The 17,614-nt window shown below is 43.2% G+C and overlaps 1 protein-coding gene across 1 annotated transcript in view; it reads left to right on the top strand.

The window, feature by feature from the left end:
* The window catches only part of LOC147701151 (sialic acid-binding Ig-like lectin 13), a 257,134-nt gene that overhangs the window by 60,597 nt on the left and 178,923 nt on the right, over positions 1-17,614 (top strand). The window contains exon 2 of the mRNA XM_086928585.1: positions 953-1,345. Within this exon, the coding sequence (XP_086784711.1) occupies positions 953-1,345 (393 nt within the window). The remainder of the gene's footprint in view (positions 1-952; positions 1,346-17,614) is intronic.

The raw sequence follows: 17,614 nt of genomic DNA on the forward strand, positions 1-17,614 counted from the left end.
TATTGTGAAATATCTTATCCAAGGTGATGCTTTAAGATATCTACGTTATTTCCTTTTACTTGTACTCAAAGGGGCTTATTTATGAACTCTTGCGTTACTTTTGCGCCGCTGGTGTGTCACTGTTTGTGATGCCCCAGCGGCGTAAAAAATGCACCATGTTGCGTCATATTTACAAAGTGACGGATCTAGGTGCATGTGTCACTTTGTAAACTCCTGCGCCACATTATACCTGCGCCAGTTATAATGTAGGCAGGGTGGGTGTTCCAACACAAGTAAGCTTCGTAGAAGTGTCCCAGTGAAATCTTTGAGATTTCACTGCGCCACCTCCAGGATGCAAATGCATCAATATCTTACGCCTGCCTCACAGCAGGTGTAAGACTGATGCAGGAACATTTGAAATGGGACCTGCCCATGGTAAATGACCCATTTCTGAAGTTGCGTCACTTTTGTGACAATCCAGCAATGCGTAATTTTTGTGCCTACGGGCGCAGATTTACAAGCCCCTTGCGCCACTTTTGCTTCACTTTTCTCGTGTTAAAGTGACGCAAAACTGGCTTACGGGGCTTGTAAATCTGTCCCACAGATAAGTCAGAAATACTGACGTATCTGTAACTCCTTGCGACATGATGCGTCATATTGTAATTAAGACGCATACAGCTTCTCGCAAGGAGGGCGCAATGAAAAGTGACGCATCGCTGTTCTCACGCAGCGATAAGTCACTTTTCATAAATGAGGCCCAATGCTTTTAATCAAATGAATATGCTTGAAAACGTAGCGTCCGTAAATAGAGTTTCGTGTGGGTCCTTCTCCCACTCTAGCCTTTTCTCATATTTCTGCTTTTTGGGCAATTTCCGTGATGTTCAGTTTCTCTTACTATCTCTCTGCTCGCGCATGCGCGCCATAGCAGTTCATATTATTCAGTTTACATTTCCTGCCAATCTTGTCTCTGTAGGAGTCTCCGCATGTGTCTGTGAAAATAAAGAGGCTACAGTGAAGGTCCGCACCCCCGTCACAGTTCAGAAAGGCCTGTGTGTAGTCATTCCCTGCGAGTTCACCTACATGACGACGACGGAGAGACCAAGGAGCCCCCGCGGATACTGGTTCATTAAAGGTACCAAGAAAGAGGGCCCGGTCGTGGCTTCCAACGATGATACTAAAGTGATCTACAAGGAAACCAAAGGCCGCTTCAGACTGGTGGGAGATGTGTTGCAAAGGAGCTGTTCCCTGAGGATCGATGACGTCAGGAGATCGGATGAAAAGAGCTATTACTTCCGATATGAACACAGTCGATCCTCATTAATTAAATATTCTTATGAGTGTTGTCAGCTGCAAGTTAAGGTTGCAGGTGAGTCACGTCTGATGGTTAAATTGGTTCTAATTCTAAATTGATTTGAATATCGGTGCCTGGCATAGGTGAACGGTTGACACATATTAAGGACAATAATCAGGAACACAACAGTTTAGAAATATCGACTGCTCTTCTTGTGACTCATGTAAGTCACGAAGAGAAAGATGCTGCTGCCGATAAAGTGCTAGGAGAACCAGGTCAATTTATTAAGATCACCTCATTAAGAATAAAGGTGAGGCGTAAAATAAATGCATTACAATTGTATTACCGCACACTTAAAGCAACATCGTATCCCTACATTATGAATTTGGTGACAACACATCTCTCCACCGTCCACTGTGTGCATTAACACAACAGCTGGTGCCTACGTTTGGTCTTTTTTAATACTGAAATCCATGCAAACCACTGCTTACACGTCATCCCACACCAAAGGATCTATTTGTGGTAGTACGCAGAATACTGGAAGGCAAATTTACTAACAATTTGTGCTAAGCTTGCATCACAAAAGTTATGCAAACTCTGAATTTGGGATTTACTTTCAAGCCCCAATCTTCATTGTGGTGGACAGTACGAATGTATGACTTTACAATGCAAACTTTTACAACGCATGCTTTTACAACCCAGTTTTTACAGCGCAACATCCATTACATCGCATGCCATTACAACACATTTTAAGAAACTACATTTACAATGGATTCCATTACTTTGCATTGTATCATTATATCATTACAACGCATATCATTACAACGCATACCATTACAACGCATACAATTACATTTAATGTAAGCGTTGGATAGTTTAGGGGTAAAAATTACTATTCTAACTCCAGTGGAGTGCAACAGTAGGGTAAATGTTGGATAGTGATGGGGTACTATGCGTTGTAATAGTATGCGTTGTACTGACATGCAATGTAATGCCTGTGTTGTAGTGACATGCGCTGTAATGACATACGTTGTAGTGACATGTGAAGTAATCGCTGCGTTGTAATGACATGCGATGTAAAGGATCATGCGTTGGAATGACTGCATTGTAAAGGTAGTGCGATGTAATGACTGTTGTAAAGTTTGTTTCCCCGGACAGTAGCACTAGAGCAATGCAATGCTGCTTTGCATCAAGGGGGGTGGGGGTGTCCCATATTTAGTACAACAGAATTCCTGTACATCCACCGATAGTTTTAAATGCTTCTCTCTATCAATTATCATTTATAGATAGGACTTTGCACCAAAAACAACATCTTTTTGAGGCTTAACTTGGGGAAATGTTTTGATTTCTCCAAACCTATTTCAGGTCTTCCAGACAAATTCTTTGTTTGATATCACACACACACCTTTACATTTTGGTGCAAGGCTGTGTGCACCGGTGCATGGCTGCATAAAGTGCAGCCACACAGTGAGAGTAGAAAACTACTCCATGTCTTAGGAGATGTGGCAAGGTTTCCCTCTCTTTCTTTCATGCAACTGGAAGGTCTAATAAATTACTAGTTTAGGGTCTGCAACAGTGCCAAGATGCCCCAGGTGATACGTGCGCTATAGCAAATAAAAATAACATAACATAACATGCAACGCAGCACAGGAGACTTCAGACGGGGACTTGAAGCCCCGCCCATTCTTTTCATTGGGGCGCGTCACCGTTAATGCTAAACGCTGGCCTCCCATTGAAAAGGATACTTTTGGGCCACTGCCCTTTCTCCCTTTTTGACGACCCATCTGGACTGGGTTGTCTGCTTTACGGCTGTCGTGAAGCAATTTCTTAACTTTGGGGGTGTGTATTGGCTGATCATGTTCCCTTTTCTTACTTAATGCTGGGCAGGCACCGAGATCAGAGGTGCAGGGGGGTCATGGGGAGGACAGAGGACCCCGGCATAATCTGGGTGCCTTGAGTTTCAGCAGCAGTGCGCGTGATCATGTTACCTTTTCCTATATAATGCCGGGCAGTCAGTTAGCTCAGAGGCGCAGGGGGTCATGGGGCGGACAGGGGGATCCTTGCATACTCTGGGTGCTTTCACTTTCAGCAGCAATGCACGTGATCATGTTTCCTTTTCTTACTCAATGCCGGGCAGACACAGAGCTCAGAGGCGCACTGGGTGCTTTCACCTTCAGGCAGCACACATTGAAATAGCAAAAATGAGGAGAAATAAAGCATTTCTCCTCGTTTGCCCACCGTAAGACCTGATTTTTCCTAATCTTACATTTGGCGCTACCTCCTATTTACGCTGCACTTGAGAATAGGAGGTAGCGTCAAACTCAATGGGTGTGGCAGTGGAACACCCACCGCAACACCCACTTCATACCCCTGCCACGCTAAAAACAGTGTGAAGGGGGCCCTATTTAGAAGGCAGCATTAAGCTGCGTTAAGCCACTTAACGTGGCTTAACGCTGCCTTGTGAATAGGGCTCAGCCCCTATCGCCACAATAATGTCCCTGATATTGTGGTGGCGATAGGGTCTTGAGAATATGCCCTGGTAACATTTTTTTGAAGGCAGGCTATAATTGCTTGCTGGTGCATGCGTATTCTGTTCCTAATTAAATACTGCCTTAGCAGTCCTATAAATTCTGTCATTGGAGCTGGACAAATACAGACAATATGACACATTTCATCCATTCAATAGTTACAAAGCTGACATGAGATCTAAGCAGACGTTCTCCTCCATACAGGGGAATTAAAGCAGGTTTGAAAATCGCTGAGCCGAAGATTCAGCAGTTGGAGCTGGGACTTTAGCCCAAACAGGTGCCCTAATTATGACTGAGCTTTGAGGAGGCCCTATGAACCACTTATCATCCAAGCATGTGATCTAATGCATAGCACAGCTTTACCCATGAGAGATTTGCTGTTTTTCGCGGTTGAATATGACTCTACTAAAAGCTGGGGTGAAAGGGTTAGGGCCCAATGTTCCTTGGTTAAAGCCAGATTTAAGTAGTCATATATAAGGGTATTTCTTGGAACACACATGCCCTTCCACACAGTAGTACTTAGAGTGGGTCTGGGATCGTTTTTAGCTTCTAACAAAATTTTAAATAAGCACCCAAACTATGCTCTGCTTCCTGAGGCTTAACTCAAGGCAAATTTGAGCTGGAGCGGCGTGGCGAGGAAGATTGAACAGGCATTGGTATGTCCCTGTTATGGCATTATCGATTATTTTGTCGGATCTTCCTTGCAGGGCCTCAGCTCTGTAAGTGTGAGAGGGAATGTATTTGTCAGCCACAACTTGAAGGAATGGCTTCAAGAGACAAGCCTTTCTCAGATTTCCTTATTGAGAAGAAAGCAAAGGGTATAGTGTTATTTCTCCTTTGTATCACACTTCTCAGTTTCGTAAAAGCACATCTGTGTCAAAATATAAATACCTGGGTGTCATTTTTGACACCCTGGCATTTATATTTTGACACAGATTCCAAGGCTGACCCATCTAGATGGAATGTTGGTGGTGGGTCCTTTCTCATTGTCACTAATGTTTTTATTTTGTTGAGATTGACCCATAGCCCACAATTTGCAGCATACTGGGTGGTTGCGTTAATTAAGCGCTGTAGGCAGAACTTGGTGTGACTGATCAAAACGACATTGTCGGCATAAAGCATTTTAGAAGAGCTAAATCCAGAGACCGTGGTGGGATGAGAGTTGATGCTTCTTAGAGCTGTTGTCACCTCCTCTAGATACAAGTTGAAAATAAATGTAGACAACACACATCCTTCTTTAAATCTGTTGCTTGTAGGTATTTTGTTTAGACCGATGCACCTTTGCCCAGACTTACATTTGTCCACGTATCGGTGTACAGAAGTTGAATGGCTCTTAGGAGAAGAGGCTAAGGGGCGTATTCTCAAGGACTTAGCAGTGAGTTATCAACACTTTGACGCCGCAAAAGTGGCGAAATATTCATCCTCCCATTCTCAAGCTGGCGCAAACTGCAGAAATCACCAGTTTCCAGCGATAACTTCCGCAAAAAACATCGCCACAGATGAGAGCGACAACTAACTCTAATGATATGCAGAGTAGGCGTTCACGTGCAAAAACACATGAAAACAAAACTTCACGATATTCTCAATGATCAGCCAGATCGGCGAAGTGATCCCAAAATAGGCAATAATGCACGTTAACAGCAGTGAATGAACACCTGCCTTTTACTGGTGTTAAGCAGGACAACAACCTGCAGTATAAACTGGAGCTCAGCCCAGAGCCACATCGGCAGACCAACACATGTCATGGAGCTACCGATCATGCAGCTCGGAGACCCAAGAGACCCACAACACCCACCGCCATCAGCCCCAGCCCCCCCCCGGACCCTCCTTCCCCTGGACCACCCCCCCTGGACTACCACCGAGGCAGCGCCGAATAAGACAGCGGTTCTTCCGAAAATGCACCAGCTTCACAGACTTAATGCCAAAGGAAGTCATTGCCCACTAAAGGCTCAAAAGGACAACCTTCCTCCGCATTCTGACCCACATTGCCCACAGGCTGATGGTACCAACACAGCGGACAACCAACATCCCTCAGCAGACAAAGCTGCTGGCTGTGCTGCACCTGTTGGCCTCTGGTACCTTCCAACTAACAATCGCCAGAGTCGGAGGAGTCTCACAGCCAGCCCTATGAAAGTTAATCACAACTGTCTTAGATGCCATCATCAGCTTGGTACCCCAGAACCTTCACTTCTCCAACGCTGTGCAGGAACAGCTGGAGACCAAGCAAGGTTTCTACGCCATAGCTGGCTTCCCGCATGTGTTGGGGGCAATTGACTTCACACATGTCCTACTTGTGCCCCCTGCCGACACTTCACACAATTATCGCAACAGAAAGCACACACATTCCATCAATGTGCAGGCAATAGTCGACCCCGTGGACTCTTCACCAACATCATCACCAGGTCCCCACTGGCCGTAGCGGGCACCGGGCAATCCCCCGGTGCGCCGCAAGGGTGGGGGGCCGGTTCGGGGTCCCTGGAGTCTCTTTTTGTTACAGGGCCATGCAAAATCAGCCCTGTAACAAAACTGGGCAAAAACCGACCCTGGCAAAGAGCTCGGCAGCACCCCCAACACCACGCGGGTGGGGGGGTGTGGCCGAGCACTATGCCAGGGCCGGTATTGGTTCCCAGTCTGGCCCTGGTCGTCACCAGCTACCCAGGCAGTGTTCAGGATTCCTGCATCTTCCGACAGTCCATCATCATCAACTAGCGCTTTGAGATGGCACCTACGCAAATGCACTGCTCGTTGGTAAGTACCAATTTAACACACACCACACCTCAACTCCACAATCATGCAACTCATAACTGTGGGAATTCACACGTTACAACATCACATACAACATGTCAAACAACATGCCCACTTCCCAGATATGACAACACAAGTAACTGTCGTAACAGGGGCCAGCCATGTTCCATCATTACCCCTTTGTCTCTAGCGCCATGAAACCGCCTGGTGTCTGTGCGCTGTATAAGTGCTTTTAACATAACGTAACATAACATAACCATCCACGTCATGGCACTTCTGCCACATAATAGCAGGATGTGGTGAGAGGTGGGAACAAGTATGTGCGAAGGAGACAAGTAGCCCAAGAACCAGAATGTACACAATGCCAAGTGTGGCAGTAATGTGCTGGACAGACTCACGTATGCAGAGCACAGACCTGTCCATGTGGACATATACTGCTGGTGTTTGTAGTGTCGTAGACAGTGGACGCAACCATGTTACCTGAGGCAGTGGGGTAGACCTTGGACATGTAGCTATGTCGTCTACCCTGTAAGCATAAGGAAAGTGGGCTTGGCCAGCTTAGGAGTGGAATTAAAAGCCCGGGGCTCAGGGCCTGGTTCAGTTCCAGGATGGCCACAAAGCATGCGTGTGTCTCTGTGTCTGCCATATCCTCAACACAGGCCTACACACACGTGGCCGACCACCTTCAGCGGCCAATATCACTGTATTGTTGTCAGGCTTGTAGACATGCTCAGACAGTCATGACAATGGTGTGTCTTAGGAGTGCAAGTGATGCAACCGCGCAATGCACACAAGTAAATAGGCTCGGGGAGTGAGGAGCTGCTGTGAGGCAACGTAATACACATGGATGCTGCTCATTTGCCACATGCAAGACATGTCAAACATGAATCCCAAAGTCCCACACATCACACACCAATATAATAATAAGCCTGCCAATACAGAATGCGGAACCACCAGTTGACACATCTCTCTCCCCTGTCACAGGTGATCAATAATATGCACTCTGCCCGTGGATAATGACATCCCTCCGAGCCCCGAACACCCAAGCCCAGAGGCAGTACAATGCGACCCGCAAATGTACCAGGGGCATTGTGAAGCGCTCATTTGGCATGTCGAAGTCAAGTTTCAGGTGCATGTACATCACAGGTGGAAGACTCCTGTACAGCCCACAAATAGTGTGCAAGATGATCATTGCATGCTGTGTGTTGCACAACATATGTGTACGCACCAATGCCCCATGGATCCATGTGTGAGATGCACCAGACAATGGTGATGAGGGTGAGGCAGGTGGACCAAACCCCAGTGCAACAGCAGGAATAGCCTGAAGGGACACTATCATTAACAATTTCTTCACATGAGCATGTCACATTGAGATTGTCCTTAGCAATTATGGGACAGGACAAAATGACCACAGGCACAGTATGTGCAAATAAATGTATTCCAAGACACATTCCCTTTGCACGTGTCACTCCTCTGCATTAGCACATCACTTTGACAAGTGTAAGTGCAACATTTAGTGCAGAAAATTTCACCAATGGCAATTAGATGGTGGCAGTGTCAACTCCGTCATCGGGATTCTGTTTTCCTGCGGACTGAACCACGTCTCCTTTTTTTCCTTGCCCTTCCCTGACCCCAGGGTCCCAGGCTGGTCCTCTGTGAGGCGTGTGGGGTTCTGGTTGTCCTCTATACTTGCTCTGGCTACCTCCATGGTGCTTCACAGTTGTTTGTGTTATGTTTGTGTTTTTTTGTTGCCACTTTTATACTGATTTTTGCAGCCTGACTTGTGGGACTTGCAGGACTGGTGCTGCTTATCGCTGACTTTTTTTTATCGCAGTTGGATCTAACACAAATTTTTTCGCGTTCGGTTTGGATTTGTATCGCCGTCCCAGTAATGTTATCACGGTCATTTGACGCGTTATGGGGAAACAATCACATGTTACCGCTGTGTTGAGAATGTGACATTGACACAGAGTTATTTTCCAGAGAGAGACGGAGATATGTGAAATTGTGTTAACCTATTTTGGCGATGGTTATCGCACGTTCGTGAGAATATACCCCTAAGTTTCCCAGCGTTGCAGTTTGGACTACAAAATGTATCATTATATATCATTATAAATTAAAAAGATTTAAAACAAACGCTACATTACAGTGCAATAAACTCAGTGGTCTGGGCGATGAGAGACAGCAGAATGTTTAGTTTCCTTGCACTTTGAGAGACATTTCCCGAGTTATTGCAATGAAAATACACCAATTAAATGTAGTTATAGTAAATTTCCTCCCTGTGTCACAGGTGTAGGTGAGTATGCGGCAGGCACTACCTTTAGCAGTCATAACCCCCTGGAGCACTGAATCACACACACTGACAACATCCCACAGGCGCCCACAAGATCCTCAAATGTAAAACTAACATTAGATGGCTTTTGTGACCAAGTTACAAAAAACACAAGCTACTCTGTGCTATTATATTGTGTTTTCCATTATTTTTTAGACGTAGAGAATACTTAATATATTTGGGCTCCGTGAACTTCTTTGGCTGCACTTAATGGCCTAGGTGACATAATCTCTTTCCGTAACCTGGCTTCTTCACGTGTGCGCAATAAGTTGATGAACCATCGCCTCATTTTCCCCAAAAACATTTTTGCGAAACAGATTCCACACTAAAACTTTTTTAGTTGGCTTCTCTTTTCAAGCCTCGCATTTTGTTTACATTTGCAACGTGTATGAAGTTTCGAAAGGATATATTCCATTTTGAAAAAGCTTCACAAATTTTGAGAAAACATTGTTTTTAACTTCACACAACGCTAGTAAAAGCCACATGCGTTAGTAGTGGTTGTGCCTTAAGTTCAATATAAACAAAAAGTGATATTCTAAGAAATACTTTTCATATATTTACAAGTTGTTACCCTTCACCTAAGCTACGTTCAAGTCAAAAGCCGCAGAAAAGTAGTTGTTTTTGTTGTCATAGTTCTGCAACTAAGGGTTTCAAATAGTTTAGCTAAAACAATGGTACTGTAGGCAAGGAACATGTAAGGCAAGGGGTGCACAACACATTTTAAGCACTTTTTTGATAGCACAGAATACATGTATGATATCCATGGTTGTGAGTATATGTGTCTTTGTAAGCTACATGTGGCATTAGTCTACACTGATTAGATACTGCTATGATAACCAGTGATCAAGGAACAAGCTTAGTATTCTTTACTGAGAAAAGTATTGAGTTGGTGAACTGTGGAAGGGAAGTTGGACAGTGCATGAGTATTGATCATGATGGCTGTACATAGCGGGGGCTGTTCATCCAGAGTGTGTTAGTGCTGCCAGTTTCAGCCATTTAGTTATGCAAACAGCTCAGTTTTTGTAACTTTAGATATCTTGGCTGCTAGATTGACAGTGTTCCAGTGCCATGTACCTGTATGCCAAGAGATCTCCACTGTGTTTAACTTGTTTGAACTTTGGTTGGTGGGTGGTTGTGTAAGCTTATTAAATGTACATCTTTAGGTCTTGAGTTAGGCAAGACCTTTTGATTTTACTAAACTTATAAGTATAATATACCTACATAAAGGAGCTTTCAGCCACCTACCTTCATCCATTAATATCATTCACATTTTGCTTCCACCCAGCACAGCATATAGCATGAGGCAATGGGTCAGTCTACTTCAGCCACTACCTATCTTAACTTTGATTGACTGCATTTAGCCCTTTCACAAGGAGAACAACCACACACAGGCTAGTTCCCTTCAGTGTCAGTGTTTTTGTTATTACTTTATTATTATTTTAGTGTTGCCTTTGTTTGTAGATCCTGACGTGAGAGCAGAACACCTTCTATCAGATGAGGGCACTGGGGACATTCCATCCCTAACAGTTTCAGTCTCCTGTCAATGCTATTGTAAATTTCTTTTGAAGTTATCTCCATTTACCAGACTTCTGCTTTTTGCACACCATACTGGCAGCTCACTCGAAGTCTGAATATAAGCTCACAAGGGTGCTCTACCTTTGCAACTCTGTCTTCATTTCTCTCTTCTGTCCACCATTTCTTCCTTATTTCCTATTGTCTTTCTTGTCTTCCTTATTTCTTGTCTTTTCTTTTTTCCTCATTTCTGTTTCTTTCTTGTCTTTCATCCTTCTTTCTTTTCTTAAAAAATAATTTCCTAAAACTAAACGGTGAAAAAACCGAACTTATGATCTTAGGAAAAAACAAAGAACTCTGGGGACCTCAACATTGGCCTCAGGAAATGGGCCCTCCTCCGATTCCATCCAATCAGGCCCGAAACCTTGGCTTTGTTGTTGATGACACACTCAATATGCACCAGCAGGCCATAAAAACATCAGCCACCTGCTTTGTCATCTTGAAGTGGCTAAAGAAAATCTGCTGGATGCTACCAGATCATACTAAAAGAAATGTCATTAACGCCCTAATAACATCTAGATTGGATTATGCCAATGTATTATACTTAGGGTCCAACAAAGCCACAGTTCGCAAACTACAAACTGTGCAGAATGCTGCTGCAAGACTGCTAGGTAAAATCCCTATCCATGCACCCACTACCAAACTCATACGTGAATTGCACTGGCTAAAAATTGAGAATAGAATTAAATTTAAATCACTATGCTTTATGCATAAAATCTCTGCAAACAAAGCTCCTAAATATCTGCAAAGTCTGGTACAACGCTACCGTCCATTTAGGACGCTGAGATCTGCAACAGCGAACAAATTTGCTGTGCCCAAAATAAGACTATCACGTATGGGAGGCAGATCCTTTGCCTACCTTGGTCCCTCTCTGTGGAACTCCATGCCACAATCTGTGCGCTCAGAGGCTAATTACATCAGATTCAGAAAAGCCATTTAAACCTGGCTGTTCAACATCTAAGCCAGCTGTCCTTCTCTCTACACTGAATCACAAGCGCCGGGAAACCCTTTGTTGGGTAGCTGTTTGCGCTATACAAACTAAACAAACTAAACTAAACTAAACTTCTTTCATCTTCCTTCTTTCATTTTACCATTTGTTTCTTCTCTTCCTTCTTTTGCCTGTACTCTTTCTCTCTTGCCTTCTTCTTACCACATTCCTCTTTCTTGTCATTTTGTCCTCTTTCCCCATTTCTTTTTTGTCTTGCTTGTTTTGTCTTTACCATCCCTCCTCTTTCTTTTACTTCCTCTGTCCTCTTTCCCTTCCTCCCCTCCTTCTTATTTACTTCCTTTCTTCATTGTTTTCCTTCCTTCTGTCCTTTCTTTCCTTTTTTCCTTCCTTCCTGTCTTGCCTCTTTTCCATCCTTCCTTCCTCTTTTCCTTTCTTCCTTCATTTATTCTTCTCTTTTCCTTGTGTCCCTTCCTTCCTTCCTTCCTTCCTTCCTTCCTTCCTTCCTTCCTTCCTTCCTTCCTTCCTTCCTTCCTTCCTTCCTTCCTTCCTTCCTTCCTTCCTTCCTTCCTTCCTTCTTTCCTTCCCTTCCTTTCCTTCTTTCATCCCTTCATTCCTTCTTTCCTTCATTTCCATTTCCTTTCCATTGACCAAAGATACATTTGTTTTGTTCTAAAAAAAACCTCACTTTGCCACAATACTCCCTAGCACAGAGGGAAATTACTGGGTGTGTTGATGTGCTCCTTGTGAAACGGCACCAAGCCCTAATGAAGGGAACTAACAACTGAATTTTAGTGGTAGCTGCCATGGAATAGTATGGGTGAGGAGTGGGCAAGAGGTAGAAAAAAAATTCACCTACCTGGCTGCCAGCCGTCACCTCTCCTCTGTCCTCTTCTTTTGATGCATGGATACACACAGGCTCCCAGACTCCCCTAAACCAATCTCGACGCTGCAGTCACCAGCATGACAGCAGATTTGTGATTGGTCTGAGCAGCATGGTTCAGGGCTCAGATAGCGAGTAAGAGCCTGTGCATGTTCTTCACCCTGCTGTGCAATAAGGCCGGGTGGAAAATGCTAAGTGTGCATGTCTGTTTGACCAGCCCAAGACGGCTGGCCAAACTGGGATATTGGTGTAAGCGCAGCAACCCTGCCTCCTCCTTCTGGCTGTGACGACAGCCCAGATCTGCCCTGCCCTATAAGGTAAACAAAACTGCCTCAGTAGGGAAAAATAGAATGATCATAAAATTGTGTTATTATATTTTATTTTTCTGTTTTGCACTTCTTAAAGATCTGCTAAAGTGGGCTGCACATTTCCACTTGATGCATGCTGGAATGGGTGGAAGAAACATGGGAGTGGCAGAACCACAGACTAATGGACAAAGTCTGGCTGAAGCACCCTATAGCTAACCATATTAAATACATAATTTAAGGAAAATCGTAAGGTCTTAGCTAATATGTACTTAAATAAGGCAATCAGTCTTTGGGCCAGAAGTTGACGAACGAAGGAAGATAGTGAGGAAGAAAGGAAGGAAGGAAGGGCAGATAGGAGAAAGGATGAAAGGATTGGAGGAAGGGTGGAAAGAGGATTTGTTTAGATTGAAGAGGATCCAGCAGCTTTCCAAATAATAAAGTTTTGCAAAAGACCATACAAAACAAAACAAGAATTTCCCAAAAAAATCTGGTAGCCAACTCCAGTCCTTTTGTCTTTGCCATTGCTTGTTTCAATGAGTGTCACCCTTCTCTATGTATTCTGTGTCCTTGTTCAGAAAGCATGATACCTGGTGCATAGTACTTTCACTCTAATATTCGTTTCAGAAAATGGATAGTGAATTCCTTTAAAGGTAGGCATGTTTTGGTCCCATATCCCCAAGAAGAGGAACACTATTAATGCCTGATATATTTTCTGGGGGGGGCGCTACTGATTGAACAGTCAAGGTTTTGTAAATGCTAATTCCTAACTATATATGGTCTATAACCTATAGTTTTTTCAGTGAATTTCAATGTTTTTATAGCAAATATCAAAATCTGTAAAATGTATTATTCTTTTAAATGAAAAATATATTTTATATGTTTTTAATATAATTTTTTTATGTATCTGCCAAACCCTGACCTCTTAATAGTGCACTGTGGTGGAAATGATTTTGGGACTATGACTGGGGTTGGTCTGGAAATGCTTTTAAAGGACACCTTTCATCAATTGATGACACTTTTTCCCCAAACTGCCTTGGTATATTCCAATATATGCCAAAGACAAAAATGGAAGTGGTCCAACCAATTTTTTCCACAATTTGAGAAAGCACGGAAACATGTGAATAAATCTGTTTCTGCTTACATGAGAGACTTTAGAATGGGTTTAATATACAACAATAACTTGCGTTACAACATGCAAGACATCTACAGAGGAGATGGTGTGCACTTCTCCGATGAGGCGAATAGAATATTCCTCCTGAATTTAAAACTGTGCATTGGAACCTACTTGTAGGTACCTAAATTAGCCACAGAACCCAATAGCTCTTTTCAGAGCTACCCTACCTCTGATCATTCAAAACGTTTTTCTTTTTGTAACTTTTTTCACTGTTTTTCACCAAAGTACGCTCCCCGGTTCGCTTACTGGTGCGCGTACCGGGCGCTCCCCACGCGATTTTTTTTTTGTACCTCTATGAGCGTCCTAAGCCCCCCTCAGAAAACCTAGAGGGTCAGAAAGTGTCTACCATGCCCCCTTCTACCCATTCCGAACATTGTTTCCCTTCCATCTTGTGTCTCAATTCTAACGATACACAAAATGGAGGACTCCCGTAACGCTGCCGGTACGCGTACCGGGGCGCGCACCGGTGAGCGCTCGCTAAAAAAAGGTGGGAAAGTAATTTACAGAAAAACCACTGGAGATACTTTCATCAAATATAGAATAGGCCCTACTACATAGCAGTCCCTACCATTTACCCAAATTTGATGGAATTCCATTGAGAAAATTATGCTGTAGGCCTGACTAAATATCCTGAGTTAAATTACATGACAAAAACACATATGAAGTGTTAGAATTGACAACCAATTAAAATGTTACTTTCATTTTCTACTATTATTTCAAGACATTTGATTGGTTATGTACCTGAATATATATAAAGAAAGAGAGAGAAACACAGCCATTTTGACTACTACTTCCTGAAGTACATTTCAAGAGCATTTTCACTGTCAACTTTAACTTATTTTTCAAAGGTAAGATATAATTTAAAAAATTTGAAAGGAGAACTATGTTATGCACTTTAAATTAATTTAGGAAAACGTTTTCAGATAGTAACATACTGTCCCTCTATAAGAGTTAGTCATTGAGAAAGACTTAATTATTTAAATTATTTATTGAGTTAGGCTTCTGTGGTATAATTATGAATTTACTTAGGCTTCATTACAGGCACTTTTTAATAATTCTACTTCCTGCCTGAAACCATGCACTGCCCAAAGATTACTTCACTGTTAAAAACTCACAAGTACCTGTCTGAACTTAAACCCAACAGTGCCCTATCTCCACTGATATATTTATTTTTTATGCAACTTACAGCAAAAAAATGGAAGCACAGCAAAAAGAAAATACAATTTCATTTGAAATTAAGATTGAAAGCAATCCAAACCAAGAAAAAGAAGAACTAGACTTTATGGATGAAACAGTAGACCAAGAATTATTAAAATGTGCTGGAGAATGTGAAACCCAAGAAACACTCAGATCGCATGGTCGTTGTGTCCAAATATTCTGCTCTGTCCAACACGTTTAAACACATCATCCGTAAACACTGGTCGATCCTGACCTTGGAACCTGATTTCCAGGGCCTCTTCAGCCAACCACCTATGTTTGCTTTTACCAGGGGTCGCAACTTGAAGGAAATTGACAAAACCCCAAGAACCGACCATTCCTACTACATACAAGGGTTTACAACCATGTTACAACTGCAGCAACTGCAACAACTGTATCCAAGGCAACACTACCAACCATCCTTTGAAAGGCCATCCGATAAAACTCAAAGTTAACGCGACATGCAATACCAGCAACGTCATCTACTTACTTAAATGCCCATGCGGGAAATGTTACAATGGCCACACTGAAAGGAAAATCCGTGTCAGGATTTTAGAACACAAGAGCACTATTCGATCTGTGAATGCTAAAACAACAGTGGCCACACATTTCCATGAAAATCGTCACAATGTGGCTCAACTCAAATTCCTTGTTTTGGAACAAGTGAAACCCACCATGAACAACAAGAACACTCTTTTGAAACAAGAGAACTTTTGGATCCGTTACTTGTCCACCATGGTACCCAATGGGCTGAATGATCGCATGGAATTCCAATGCTACCTCTAACATCTTTTTTATCCTGTATCTGTATACATGATGCCATGATAATTTTATTTTCTCTTCAGTTTTATTAAGTTCACTGTTTTCTTCCTTTACTAATACACTTTCCAATATGGCGCTCACTTTTGACAACACTTTTGGAGAGTCCTTTTTTTATGTTGTTCACCCTCCACTTGAATGTTAAGTTCACCACGGCTCCGCTTGGTACACAGACGCTAACCGGGAACTCCGCGTAGTGCACGCGTAGTCTGCTGACTGTGAGTACCGCACGGGGACCTATGCTCTCGTAACGCATTACTGCCTGATTCTTAACACTTGCATGCTTATTATCTCACAGTCTTCGATTTATTTGCCTACACAAGCCATTGATAGCTCTCTTAACCTTTTTAGCGATTTTTTGAACTTGGGATACCACACCTTTTTACCGTTATTTCACGACTTGGTTAACCCGGCTTTTGCTTTAATCACACTATTTTTCCTCAGTCTGTTTCACCGATCGGTTGGCTATGGATCTTCGTTATTTCTTTGTTTTAACTTTTACTGAGATGTGGATATCATTCTGATACTTTGATTCTTTCATTTTGTTTGTAGAGTAAACCCCTGACGAAGGGCGGGGCCCTGTTATGGCAGAGTTTTTGGCTTTATTTAGCAGTGATATAGATCATTAGTCTTGCTCGCATCTAGTATAGGTATTCTTAGCCTGTGTTGGCCCTTTTAAGCTTTTTTTTTCCAGATCTAGAAGAGGATAGCTGCTTAATATGCCTTTATTCTTGACTTTAACCTGTCTATTGCCTATTGGCTTTGACATATTAGACACATTGGTATGGTTTATGTAGGTATTCTGACAGAGCTAAGGAGCATTTCACCCCTTTTAGGCCTACAGGCCTAGAGCTAGAGGGACTCCATTTTGATGAAGCTGGGAGACTTTTTAGGGTAAAGGCAATGTTTTTAGTTAAGGCTGTTGTGCTAGAGGGAAAATCCAGTTAGGACTGCTTCTTATCCGAGAAATGTGTTTTTCTCTTGGGCCCAGACGTAACATGCAGAGGCGCACTGTGGTTGCGTGGAAGCCTGGGAGCTGGCACAGGAATTCGGTAGGAGACAGCCCTCCGGTGGAAATTTCCATGAGGGGAGAGGAATCCATATTAGTGAGCTACAGGAGAGGAGGAGTGTTCAGTTCAGTTTTGGAGGTCAGTGCAGCGTGGTGTGCAGTTCAGCGTGGTGCTCAGAACAGCTTGGAGCACAGAACTGCTGGGAGCTCAGAACAGCTTGGAGCTCAGAACAGCTTGCAGAGAGAGAGAGGATGTCTGCTGAAGCTGCAGAATAGAGTGCAGTTCTTGAATGGAGAAAGAAGGCAGACGATTGCTGAAGATGAGGAGAGAGAAAGCAGTGCAGAGAGCATCAAAGAAGGCTGTCAGCTGGAGCAACTGAACCAGAGGCGTGGTGTTGTGGTGAAGGAGGGAGAGACAGAGAGAGAGCCCTAATCCCACCAGAGGCAGAGAGAGAAATCTTCCTTCTAATAGGTGAGGTAGTCTGAATTAGTTACATTTACACTTTATGTCCAATCTTTTCCCTTTCAGCGGAGTGTTCCTGTTATGTGTAATCCTTCTCTTTCAAGCGGTGTGTTCTACCTATAGTCTTTGTCATATCTGTGTGAAGGTTTATATTGTACTAATAATAAATGACCCCATTAATTAGTGAATTAGTGTGCATGAGTTCTTTTATGATAAAGTTATCCTGGCTTCAAGCCAGTTGCTGTTGAGCCACTGATGGATAAGGGGGGTAGGAGCGCTTGAATCAGGAGAGAACTCAGTCACATAGTGTGTATATCTTTGTCCTCATACAGTAAGGATAATCTTTCCTGGTAAGTATTACTGTTTGA

The sequence above is a fragment of the Lissotriton vulgaris genome, chromosome 7 (genome assembly GCF_964263255.1).
Source record: "Lissotriton vulgaris chromosome 7, aLisVul1.2, whole genome shotgun sequence".
NCBI lineage: Eukaryota > Metazoa > Chordata > Amphibia > Caudata > Salamandridae > Lissotriton > Lissotriton vulgaris.